Source organism: Mesoplodon bidens (assembly GCF_964165515.1).
Source record: "Mesoplodon bidens genome assembly, chromosome: 4".
NCBI classification, from domain to species: Eukaryota; Metazoa; Chordata; class Mammalia; order Artiodactyla; family Ziphiidae; genus Mesoplodon; species Mesoplodon bidens.
The window spans coordinates 125389428-125403034 of NC_138160.1; the positions used below are offsets into that span (position 1 = coordinate 125389428).

Sequence of the window (13607 nt, forward strand, 5' to 3'; positions counted from 1 at the left end):
ATGGGACTGGGCAAATGTTGCATGTAATTTGTATTTTTCATACTGTTATAAAATTATATTAATATGATACTGTACCCTAAGGCTAGGTCTATGCTAGACCACCAATTCATTCCTGGGCCCCTGAAGATACTTGTTTGGCCCTGCTGTCTATTTAGCCAAGGTGAGTCCCTCATTAACAAGTATGAAATTGCTGACATCTTCCCGGCCTAAGTGAGTCTTTCATTGTTAGGAGCTGAAGGAAAGACAGTGAGAAATTTTTTCAGTTTTATTATTGGGTGGTTTGCGTTAAACAGTGTGCTTTCCCTTAGAATAAAATTGGCATAAAGATTGGGAAAGCACTGTTTTATTTAATTTGATAAATTCATTCTTATTCCAGTATAGGTAAAGTTTGGCGTTTTTCTTTATATCAAGATAAAGATGAAGTATTAGTTACCAATGAATTATGAAAATGAATTTTGTTTTGGAACTAGATGGGTTGTGAATAAATAACAAAAAATGTTTTGTAATATTTGAGAACTGAAACTAAAAAAAAAGGAAATACGAATTTTATATATTTTTGGGGTCACAAAGTGTGATTACTAGGGATGAAATGTTTTATTTTTGATATTTAAAAATAATGTATTAGCTGAACCAAATTATCCTGAATTTCACATTTTGCTGGTCTCTCACACTGGAAACCTGAGGGTTTTTTTTTTTTTTTTTTTTACCTTTTTATTTTGAAATAATTATAGAGAAACCCAAGTCGTTTGTGACTCCATTTGTTCATATCCAGTCAGTCATTAGTTATTGCATACCTTTTTCTCTCTGTTCTTCCTTGCTTGGACAACTCCAGATACGTTGAAATTGATTTTCCCACCTCTGTTCTTCGTTTTCTTCCGATGCATCCGCCAGGTTAATTCATCAAATGAACAGTGATTGTTACTCTTCCATACAGAAACCTTCATTCTACCTCCCCCATATACCTTTTACATTCATGAAGTCACATAAATAACACGTGAATGCATTCTTATAAAAAAAATCAAACTCTAATGAAGCATGTGTAGTAAAAAGTAAAAGGTGTACACAGATACGTTTTGGTGTTCATTCTTTTAGATCATTTCTCTACGTTTACATAAGTTCTTCCCTTTCCCTGCCCAGTCAAGTGCGGACTCCTTAGTCGTCTGTTCAAGGCCTCCCACTTTATGCCTCTGGCCTGCCTTTCCAGCTGTAACTCACTGGTTCTGTTGGTATGCCTAGTGTTTTACTAGTTGACTGCTTGTCTTCTGTTTTCTAAACAATACCTTGTTGTCCCCTACTCTTTGCTTTTACTCACTTTTCTCACCACTTGCTTATTTTCTCCTTTCACTTTGTCATTTTCCGTGTTGAAATCCTAATCTTTCAAGGCCTATCACCACAGTATAAAATTTTCTGTACTGTCTCACAATAAGAAATGGTCTTTGTGTCTTGAGTTACACTCCTATACATTTATCCCATTTCACTTTGTGTTTTAGTTATTGTTTATGTTTCATTTAACTATTTTCAAGCTTCTTGAAGACAGAGACCTTGTTATAAATTCCTTGCAGTGCATGGAATGGGCCCTAAATACTTACATACTGAATGAGTGAATGATGAATGAATATAGTAAAATGGTTTATGAAGGAGTGATACATATTTCTGTTTTATCTTTTATCAGCACCCACAACACAAGATCAGACCCCAAGTTCTGCTGTTTCAGTTGCCACGCCTACAGTTAGTGTTTCAACTCCTGCTCCTACAGCCACACCTGTGCAAACCGTTCCTCAGCCACACCCCCAGGCGTTACCTCCTGCCGTTCCTCATTCAGTACCTCAGCCAGCAGCAGCAATACCTGCTTTTCCACCAGTAATGGTACCTCCATTTCGTGTTCCCCTTCCTGGCATGCCAATTCCACTTCCAGGTAAACCAATAGATAATAATAGTTTTTCCAGCTATGTTTTCATATTGTCAGTTAGTTTGTTCTCATGTGTCTGTTGCATTTGAAATTTGCCTTGAATCTCACTTGTTTGAAACATTTTTGAAAGATTCATGGCTAACTGCAGTATTTTTCTCTTCAGTTTTGGTAAATGTCCTTTTCTGTTGTTGTTGTTGTTTACATGTCTTAAAATTAGAGCCACATTTAAAGCTACACTCATTTTGGATAATGGCCCCAATGAATTAAAAATGATCATCTTTTTGTGTAAATATGTTCTAAATGCAATATTTTAAGGGATTGAGTGTATGAAGTTAAGAAATCACAGGTCACAATAGGTAACACAAGTTAAGTGATTTCTGTATCATGCATTGGTCTAAGCACTTTACATGGAACAATTCGTTTAGTTTTCACAACCATCTTATGAGGTAGGTACACACACAGGTTAAGTTACTTGCCCGTGGTCACATAGCTAATAAGTGGTGGTGTTGGGGTTTGAGTCTGGGCATTCCAGATCCAAAAATCATGCTCGTAATAATTACATTATCCTGAGAAGAAAATGTGAGTCACTTAACTTTAAAAAATTCATCTAAAACAGAAAGCATAAGTTTCCCTTGTAACAATTGTGAAGTATAACAGGCACCATTTTAACATTTAAATAATTATGGTGAGTTCATGTGTTTATTTTTTTAGGGGAAATCATTTCAACTAGAGAAGGAATTAAAAGATTGTGGAGTAGAATTTTTCCCATAGGGATTAAACAGTGGTTGTGTTTGACATCGTAATTTGAGTGTGTTTGCTGTTGTCAAACATATTTACTCCTTAATCCATGGTCTGTTTTCCTAGAATTATAGTTGAAAATGTTGACGCCTTAGAGAGGTCAAACTCACAAGGCTAGTTTGTAGCAAAGATGAATAGAACCTAGGCCTCTTGTTTCCTAATTTCACACTCCTTTCACTATGGTTGCTGCTTTATTGTACTAGTTTTTGTGTAAGAATAGGGTTGTGATACAGCTGTTTCTTAGATTTGCACACATTTTAATTATCACACTATTTCCTTGTAACTACTTCGAAAAGAACACTTTCATATATTACACTTAGGAAGAAAGAAACCAAAAATTTAAGAATTAGTGGGTTTTTTGGAAAACCTTTTTACATGTTGTCGATGTAGTGTTAGATAATTAAATGACCAATATGTGACGTTTAAGAAACTGAAATCACTTGAAAATAAGAAGAAAATAAAAAATGTTGTTTCTAATACTAGGGATTAACCTTTTTCAAAATTAAATTTAAGATTAAGCAGCTGATACTTTCCTCTTTGGATATACTCTTTGTAGAAAATTAAGTGATGAATGGATAAAAGCTTGACATTCGTCATAACCTCTTGCAATCTTGGTCTGCTTTAGGGTCAGGGACAGTGTTAAGACCAGATCCTGGATTCTGAGTGATCGTAAGGAGCTGAGATTGTTAATTCTGTAGAGAGAAGATTGAGAGGTAGCATAATAACATACATGAGGTATTGGAAAGGCTGTTGTCTAAAAGGACTTTGGTTTTGCTTTAGAGGTTCTTAATAGGACCAGTGGGTGAAAGAGTAGCAAAATTTATTTCTGTAGAAAGTGGAATTTTGTCACAGTAAAATCCCTTCAGTTATAGCTGTCTTCGGATGTCTTGGTCTTCTCTGGTCCTCATCCCACCGTTAAATTTTAGAACAGGTTGGTAACCGTTTGTGTTACCAGATGAGGTAGTACCTATGAAGTTTGGCAGTAAAAGGCATTTAATAAACGGCACCCACTAATGATATTTTGTAGGTCAGTTGGAAGAGAACCTGAGTTAGATAATCTGTAAAATTTTATGCAAGATACCAGAGATTCTTTGGAGAGGGAACTAATGTTTTATAGAAAGTAATATTTGTTTTATATAGTAAGGCATCTTAGATATTAGAATTCGTTCATTTTCTCATTTCCCCTTTTAATTCAGTCATGTAAGGTACTTTAGTAAAAAAAAAAGAATGGAAAAGAAGACTTGTTTTTCTCCTCCCCAAATCTTTGGTTTTGTGTATAATGCCATCTCTCTCTGTTTTTCCTTTTTTATATCAATTCAACAGTAAGGTAAACAGGAGGAATTTGGATGTAATTTATCTTGGAGCCTTATATTTTATTTGAAATAGCAATGTATGGTGCTAATGAGGAGGATTAAAGAAGGAATAGTCAAGATGAAGAAAAGGAGTGGAAGAGTTAGGTAAAATGTAGGAGTAAGAGGTGGAGTTGGGGATAGTGAATTGGATTAGGATTACAGGATTTCTACTTCTTAGTCTGTAAAATCTTATTTGGAATTTTAAGAAGCTTATGGTCAGTGACATCAGGATTATCCAGAATACTAAATGGAATTTTCTAATTTCCTGGTAGAATATAATTTGAGGGTAGAGTTGTAGGAAAATTGAACAAATGCTCCTTTTTAAAAGAAGGTTAAAAATTTAGATGTTTGGTTATTTTGTGAGTCTTCATGATATGCATATAGTCACCCTTAGAAAACCTTAAGTTGGTCTTTTTAACATGAGAAGAAACAAACATGTCCTTTTATTATGGCCTATAATGTTGATAGTCAAATACGAGGTTCTGTGTTGGCCCAACTGATATTTAACAATGGCAGTTAGGCCTAAATATGAGTGTATTTGACTTTCTTCTGTTTAAGTTGTATAGTTGAAATTACTTATTAGAGGATAGTTTTGGAGAACAGTCTTTGAGAGTAAAGTTCATAGAGTCTAAGAATTGAATTTCTAGTGCTGACTTAGTAGGCTCAGTGATCCTGCAGATAGCAGTATTTATACTAATTTAAACCTAATATATGCTGTAACTTCCTTAATCAAATGAATTTTTCCATTGCTTTCTTTAACCATATGGAAAATAAAACTATACATAAACTTTACTCAGCATACTTTTTTGATCCAGTGCGTTTGTTTTAGTTTCATTGTTAATAGAAAGTTTAGCTTTAATATTTTTATTTAAAATAGTAATTAAGAAATTAAGGCACTTTTCAAAAACTGGCAGTATTTTGTGTGTGTGTGCGCGTGAACATAGATATGTTATTTACAAATGCAGGGGTTTAATTTAATTTTTGTCTCTGAATTAGGAAAAATTTATTTTTATATACTTCAGTGGGGAAAAGAATTTATTACTTTTAATTTTTATCGGTACCAAAATAGGTTTAGTTTTTTTTTTAGCCAAAACAAATAGAAAATAAAATTTAACTTCCCAACCCTTTGCCTTCAGCCTTTTCCTTTAAAAGTTTTAAAAAATTCACTCTTAATTTTGATTTTCCTCAATTAATCAGTCTTAGTTTTCCAGCTTTTCCTTTCATTCCCTTTTTATCACCATTGTAATGCATCATGATGAGTCTTCATTCTTCTAAGAACTGTACGTAATTTCCATTCTTTAATACAAGTGCTACTCCTTTAGCTGGCTTAAATGATTGAGGTTTCTAAAATAATCAGCCCATGTAGTCATTAATGATACTAGAGGGGCTGTCTTCTTCTTAATTTGTTAGCCTGCCCCCACAGTGTTCCAAGCCCGTGGCATTCCATACAGCAGGCACTACACATGGATATTTTGTCATTAGTTGAATGCTACCCTCCTCTTCATCTTTGCCCTTTTATTTAAAGTATTATTTGCAGTGGTATATTTGGATCTGTCTCATACTTTATTTTCTTCCTTTTCTTCCCACCCCTCTTTATCCTATCTTACTCTTTTTCTACTTCTGCATGGTTATGCTCCATACCTCTGCTTTTGCATGTAGTTCCCACTTAGCAGCAGCACAGAGAAAGTGTCTTGTTAGTGTCATGCTGCGTCTGCCTTTCACTGGTGTCTTAAGCAGCATGGGTTTGATGTCCTGTGGGAAAATGTCCCACATGAAAACATGTTATGCATACGTAATGAAGGGGCTTTTCTTTGTTGAATTTAAACTCCTGAGACTCCTTCAGATATTATCAGCTGGTTTGATAAAAAGGTAATTGATGCTATAATTTAGAATTAGTTATCATTGGATTTGGCACCACTTCCCACAAAATGTCAAACAAAAAGAAATTCTACTCCATCCTTGGTCTTTTTCATTGGAAATAACATTCTAAATTGTAGTGGTAAATTATTTCCCTGAATCCCAGTGGTAGCCGACATACAATGGCAGCTTTCCAACGTATGCTTGCTTATCCATTTTACAGGTGTAGCAATGATGCAAATAGTCAGCTGCCCGTATGTAAAGACAGTCGCTACCACCAAGACCGGTAATTTTTAAAACCATCTTAGTTTGTTTTGTCTGTAAGTTGGCATGGTAGTGAATGTTGTTGTTTATCCTTTTATTTATTTATTTTGCCCAAGTGAGTGGATTTTTTTATATTTTTCTTTTTAATGAGCAGTATAAATGCAGTTGTCATATTTGGCCAACACTTAATTTTCCCAATTGCCTGTAGTATTAGCTTCGTTGGTTCACAAAAGCAAATAAGGTCAAATCACTTTTATCTTAATTTTTGTAATAAGTGTAAACAACTTCATTCTCATATTCATAACATTTAATTTTATTTTTTGACGTGTGTTTTTAAGTTAAATATAAAAAAATCATTTCCATGTGTAAAGTGATGTGATTATGCTTGCATGCTAGTGAGTATATGTGTGTGAATATTTGTGTGTATAGTATAAATTTGCATTTTAAAATTACTGAAGTTAACTACCTGAAACTTAAATTCTAGTATAGGATTTGAGGGGTTTATTTTCAATTTTGATTCACGTTTTTGATTATTTATAATACCAGCTTGTTTAGCTGCCTGGTGAAAAATATAGATCTTGGCTTATCTTTAAAAAAAAAAAAAGAAACATTGCTCTCTTTCCGGAAAAGAATAAACTGTCAAAGAGTTTATAGGGATATCTCACTTAATCAGTTAGTATATTAAAGTTGATTTGATAGTAAACTCAGTCATTTATTTTTACTTATTTATTTTTTCAGTCATTTACCTTAAAATAGAATTTTATTCATATCCTTTTTAGGTACCTTAGAACAAGAAAACAATTTTGCCTCAGGAAATATGCTTAGTGAATGTGCTTGTTGCCTTAATTTCGTTAGAATTTGAGGAAATTCTTTTTTTTTTTTTTAAATACATTTTATTTATTTATTTTTGGCTGGACTGGGTCTTTTTTGCCGTGCACAGGCTTTCTCTAGTTGCACGAGCGGGGGCCCCTCTTTGGCTGCTGTGCGCGGGCTTCTCACCGTGGCGGGCCCTCCCCTTGTGGAGCATGGGCTCCAGGCACACGGGCCTCAGCAGTTGTGGCACGCGGGCTCAGTAGTTGCGGCACATGGGCCCAGCTGCTCCGCGGCATGTGGGATCCTCCCAGACCCAGGGATCGAACCCGTGTCCCCTGCATTGGCAGGCGGATTCCTAACCACTGCGCCACCAGGGAAGCCCAGGAAATTCTTTATAAAAATATATTTCTATTAATAAGTAGAGAATGTACCATTATTTTTATAATTTATTATGTTATATTTTATTAAGATTTCACTTATAGGTGTGACCCAAATTTCTGACTGTTCTTAAGGTACTTCTTGGGTTCAATTTCTGAATCTAATTGAATTTAGGCATTAGAAGTAAACCAGGGATATAGACTTAAGTAATTAAATCATAATTTATATGATTTTTTTGTTTCAACTGGCTCATTCATTATTAATGTTTAGTAGAAAGATTTAGCTCATATTTTAAAGTTTTATTTTGTATCACAATTTGATACTTGGATCTAATTTTTTTATTCTTCTTCTTCTAGGTGTATTGCCAGGAATGGCCCCTCCTATTGTACCCATGATACACCCCCAGGTTGCTATTGCAGCTTCACCTGCTACCTTAGCTGGAGCAACAGCAGTTTCTGAGTGGACTGAATATAAAACAGCAGATGGGAAGACATATTATTATAATAATAGAACATTAGAATCAACCTGGGAAAAACCCCAAGAGCTAAAGGAAAAAGGTATAGTTTTAATGACTTGGTGGGACATAGTATAAATAGAAATGCTATTGGAAATTCTGAGTTAATTCCTTTTTTAAAACGTTTGAGGGATTTTCTAGTTACATAGTGTTGGATTATTTATTTCCTCTGAATTGATAAATATGTATTTATTTAAAAAGCCAGTTCTTCTACTTACATGCTTGTCTATCACTTTACCATCTGGAGAAGTTAAATTATATGTACACGCTAATATATATATATATATATATATATATATATATATATATATATATATATTTTTTTTTTTTTTTTACTCTTGTCAGGAATTGCATAATTATTCTACTGAATAATTATCGTTATCCTTATTGAGATTGATAGTAATGATCAGGAAGGAATGTGTTTATTGTATGTGTTCTGAAGAAAAACTTTAGGCTGTTGGAGTCTTGGAGGAAGAGGACTCATAATTTTCTATTTCACAAGTCCCTGTTTCTGTTTTTTAGTATGTTATCCCTTTCAGCAAAATGAATGATTGCTACAAATGATATATGAGTGACCTGAAAGACTTTATGTCCCTCTGAAATCAGTAGTTCTTTTCTACTGACAGTTTCCTGATTGGTATAGCAAGGTATTTGAAGTTGAACATTACATTAGATTAAAATCAATGATATTACTACAAGGAAGAACATTTTAGTTTTGTGGTTAATAACTAGAAATGGAATATCTTAACTGCCTAGTTTCTGAAAGTTCATCAGAAGTTACATCAGAACCACTGTGTGATGTTATCTCAATTTTTAATAGAAAAATTAGAGGAGAAGATTAAAGAGCCAGTTAAAGAACCTTCTGAAGAACCTCTGCCAATGGAAACGGAGGAGGAGGATCCTAAAGAAGAGCCAATAAAGGAGATAAAAGAGGTAAAGAGCCATTACCTGTTTACCCGGGAGCCAGAATTGATTGTTGGGTACAGTTTACTTGTAACTGAAAATCCATTCGCTGTAGTTTTTTTATTTTTTATAAATTTATTTTATTTTTGGCTGCATTGGGTCTTCGTTGCTATGCGCAGGCTTTCTCTAGTTGAGGCGAGCGGCGGTTACTCTTTGTTGCAGTGCGCGGGCTTCTCATTGCGGTGGCTTCTGTTGTTGCAGAGCACGGGCCCTAGGTGCATGGGCTTCAGTAGTTGCAGCATGCGTGATCAGTAGTTGTGGCTCGCGGGCTCTAGAGCGCAGGCTCAGTAGTTGTGGCTCGCGGGCTCTAGAGCGCAGGCTCAGTAGTTGTGCACAGGCTTAGTTGCTCCACAGCATGTGAGATCTTCCTGGACCAGGGCTCGAACCCGAGTCCCCTGCAGTGGCAGGCAGATTCTTAACCACTGTGCCACCAGGGAAACCCATTAGCTATAGTTGTAGATAATTGCTGTAAATCTGACCTCTGCAATTTTAGGGTTCTTTGAAATTTCTAATTCAGTTTTTCCTTTGAAAGTTTCATTAAATTACTTCTTATACCAAACCAAGACCCCCTTAGAAAGGACCTTGGACCAGAGCTGATGTCCCCTCCTGACTTACAGACTGGTACATGTTATAATTAGAAATACAACTTCATATTGGGGAATGATCGTTGTATTTTATTTGTCTTCTCGTGGCATAGAATAATCTCTGTACAGCCCTAAAAGAGCTCTGCTTTTTGGAAGCTTTTTTTTATTCAATGAGGGACCCAATGGTAGTCTTGTCTTATCAGTAAGGAATTTAGCAGAAAAAAGAAACAACCTTAAATGAAGAGGTCTCCTCTAATCTTCTATACCCTTCTCCTTATTTCTACTCTTAAACAGGTGGTTAGTGAGTCTGTAAGATAGGACCTGCTGTTGATGGGGTCTACTGTTGTGCAATTCGGCTCTGTCTAGGGGGCAAGGATTTAGAACTTATTTAGAAATTCTGACTCAGTCTCTCCTCTGTATGCTAGCAACAGACCTTATGTTGGTTGTACTTTAACGTATTTGCAGTCTTTCTTGTATTTGTGGGATATTCAGGTATAGTTTTGTAATATAAATTTAATGGGAGTAATATCATTTCCCATAGGAGCCCAAAGAAGAGGAGATGACCGAAGAAGAAAAGGCCGCCCAGAAGGCAAAACCAGTGGCTACTACTCCTATTCCTGGTACTCCATGGTATGTACTTGACTTAAGCTGTTTGATTGATTGATTGCCATGCTTGATTATTACATTATTATCCAATAGGAAGAAAAAGTACTTTAAAAAAGCATGTGTCAAATACCTGTTTGCTTATTTAATTTTTTATTTTGGCTGCATTGGGTCTTCTTTGCTGTGCATGGGCTTTCTCTCTAGTTGTGGTGAGCAGGGGCCACTCTTCGCTGCGGTGCACGGGCCTCTCATTGCGGTGGCTTCTTTTGTTGCTGAGCACAGTCTCTAGGCGTGCGGGCTTCAGTAGTTGTGGCACGTGGGCTCAGCGGTTGTGGCTTGCAGGCTCTAGAGCGCAGGCTCAGTAGTTGTGACGCACGGGCTTAGTTGCTCCGCGGCATGTGGGATCTTCCCGGACCAGGGCTCGAACCCGTGTCCCCTGCATTGGCAGGTGGATTCTTAACCACTGTGCCACCAGGGAAGTCCTCAAATACCTGTTTTTATCCACTGAATATTTTTTGGTTCTTGTTCGTTGTATTTTGGGTGCTCAAAATTCAACTGCTCCAGTGTCTTCCTCCCTTCATGGAACTCTCCATTAATATTTATTGTTTAAAATTATAGATTTGAACCACTAAGATCCTGAATCTACTTTTTTATTGTTTAAAATGTTTTAAAATTGCTTTTGTGTATATATCCTCATATGGGATTATGTTTATAGAACTTTGTGAAATTATGTCTTTTTATCTTAGCATTGAATAGTCTATTTTTTCTTTCCTTCTTATGTTTGGTTTTCCCTTTTCTTCCTCTCCCCACATCAGGGCTTTCTCTCCTGTTCCTATTCTAACTTATTTAATCCGTGTACAGTCTACACATGGCAATGAGTTGGCTTGTTTCTTAAGTCTTATAATCTACAGATTCCCCTCCAACTTGTTTTCCTTGCTTTTTCCTCGTTTTTATATTAAAAAAATAAATGTGTTTGTTCTATAGAGTCCCACAGTCTGGATTTTATTATTGCATTCTCATGGTACTCTTTAATAGAATCCTCCATTCCTGAATTTCCTGCAAGTTAGCAGGCAGTTACAGAGATGTGATTGGATTCATGTTTGATCTTTATCTCATATATTTTCTATTTCAGGCCTAGATTCAGCCATTTTCCAAGGATCCCTGGTTTCTTTTTGTGAGAAGTGGCATTTTTAGGCCATGTGGGATCTAGGGATAGTTGTTACTACTGAATTAGTCATTATTTTTAGACCTCTTTGGTAGACAGAGGTGGAAGATACATACATTTAAAGATACATCTTAAGTTCACACCATTACTTGCAGTTCAAGTCTACTACAAGATTTTTACTGACTCTCATCATCTATATTAATTCATTATCTCCTTTTCTTCTGAAAACCATCTTTGAGTGATAGCAACATAAACTCATCTGCTTTTCTCACAGACAAGACCAGTACTATCACCAACAGTGTGATTACTGAAGACAGTTTAAGCTTTTTTTTTCCAGTTATTTTTATTTTTAGGGTATATTACTCTAGGGATGTATACTCAAATCATTGTGTTTTAAAAGCATTTTGGAATAGTTGTTTTTTATGTAGTTATTCCGCCACCTTGGTACACAGGCTCCCTTTCAAAAATAATTGTGCAAAATATTTACCCAGTTCTAGAATCAAAGTTATGAAAACAGTTTGTTTAAAAGAATGTATTTCTAGATTGTGGTTTCTCTGAGTATTGTACATGAAAAGCCAGTAACCAACTCCAAACCCTACCAGTCTGGAGTTTTGTGGACGTTATTAGTTTTCAGACTTGGGTCTTTTCTCAGATTATTAAAATTTTCTTCTGGAATTTGTTTAATTAATGCTTTTCTTCATCTGTTTCTTTTCCCCTTTCTGGAACATTTGTAACTTGCTTGTTGAGTATCTTGTATTTATGCTAAATCTCTTACTTTTTCTCTTATGCTTTATATCTATAATTCCTGTACTTTGTTATTTTCTCATTGATCTGATATGATATTAGATGAATGCATACAAAAAAAGCATACAATATAAAGGAATTATATGAAGTAAAAAATTACAGAATTCCACTGTCACCAAGCCCTTCCTCGTTAGTAAAAGTTTGGTACATATGCTTTCTGCACCTTTTGCTATATTGTGTTTTATGCACATGTGTGTAGAGATGTGTGTGTGTGTTATACATGCACATTACAGTGTCTTTAGAAAGTATATTATTTCTGAATTTTTTAGTAAATATGTCCTAGACATTTTGCAATTTTAGTACATGTAAATCTATTTGTGATAGCTTAGTTTTCTGTTGTATGAAATTAGGTAATTTGCCTACAAATGGGTGATTAGGTGGTCTTCTGTTTTTGTATTGTTTGTGTTTTTTGTTTGTTTGTTTGTTTGTTTTGCCCTGGCATTACGAAAGTTGCTGTTTAGGGCATCCTTTATACATACATATTTCTTTGTGAACACATGCAAGTATTTCTGTTGGATTTATTTCTAGAAGTGAAATTGTTGAATCAAGTGATAAAGCTATTTAAAATTTTGGTGAATATTGCTAAATAGACCTCAGAAAGAGGTTTTTTTTGTGGGAAGAAGAGGGTGTACCAGTTAATATTCCCAGCAACAGCCTGAGCATACCAGTTTTCTCTCACTCTCACCAGTGTAGGGATATTCCTTTTAAATCTTTAGTATCCTGATAAGAAAAGAAATCTTATATGTTTCCAGAATGTTGGTATAATTGAACCTATTTTATGTCTCTTGGCTGTGCATTGCCTCTTTACAGTTTTTGCCCATCTTTTTATGGACTTGTTTTTTTCTTATTGGTATGTGGGAGCTTTTTATGTATACTGCTTTTAACTCTGACATAAAGAACTCGCACACCTCAATAATATGGAAAACAACCCAACAAAAAAGTAGTCAGGAGACATGAACATGTACTTTACAAGCAGCACATGTGAAGGAAGCTCCTTGTCATTAGTACTCAGAGAAATGTAAATTAAAACCACACCTATTAGAATGGCTAAAAGTTTTGAAAACTGGGCATGCCAAATGTTTTAGAGGATGGTGAGCAGCTGAAACTCTCGTACACTGCTGATGGGAATTTCAAAATGGTAGGACCACTTTGCAAAGCAGTTGGGCAGTTTCCTAGGAAGAATATATAATAAATAATTCAGCCATTCCACTTTTCTTTATTTGAGAGAAACAAAAACATATGTCTATACTTTTACAAGAATGTTCGTAACAGTTTTATTTGTAATTTATTTGGGCTGTTTCCAGTTTTTGGCTATTACAAATAAGCAGGTATCTAGGAGTGGAAAAATAGAAAACTAGAAACACCCAAAATGTGCATCAACAGGTGTATGGATAAACAAATTGTGGCATGTTACTCAGCAATAAAAAGGAACAAACTATAGATACACTCAACAACATAGATGAATCTTGAAGTCATTATTGCTAGGTGAAATCTTTTGCGGAAATCATTTTTGTCATGGAATCCAACCAAAAACTAGGGCTTACTGATCCTAGGGAATACAAAATACTTCTAGTTTTGATCTCTCTTTATAATTAATTTGAAG

The 13607-nt window shown here is 35.2% G+C and overlaps 1 protein-coding gene across 9 annotated transcripts in view; it reads left to right on the forward strand.

The window, feature by feature from the left end:
- Positions 1-13607, forward strand: part of TCERG1 (transcription elongation regulator 1) — a 60518-nt gene that overhangs the window by 13254 nt on the left and 33657 nt on the right. For 5 of the 9 annotated variants that reach the window (XR_014015502.1, XM_081230617.1, XM_081230618.1 and 2 more), the window contains 5 exons: positions 1673-1915; positions 6140-6202; positions 7728-7928; positions 8706-8818; positions 9974-10062. Coding sequence is in view for 8 of the 9 variants with exons in the window: in XM_081230617.1 (XP_081086743.1) it covers positions 1673-1915; positions 6140-6202; positions 7728-7928; positions 8706-8818; positions 9974-10062 (709 nt within the window). In the remaining variant the exon portion in view is untranslated. The remainder of the gene's footprint in view (positions 1-1672; positions 1916-6139; positions 6203-7727; positions 7929-8705; positions 8819-9973; positions 10063-13607) is intronic. The other 4 variants (XM_081230619.1, XM_081230620.1, XM_081230623.1 and 1 more) reach the window with 1 other exon arrangement.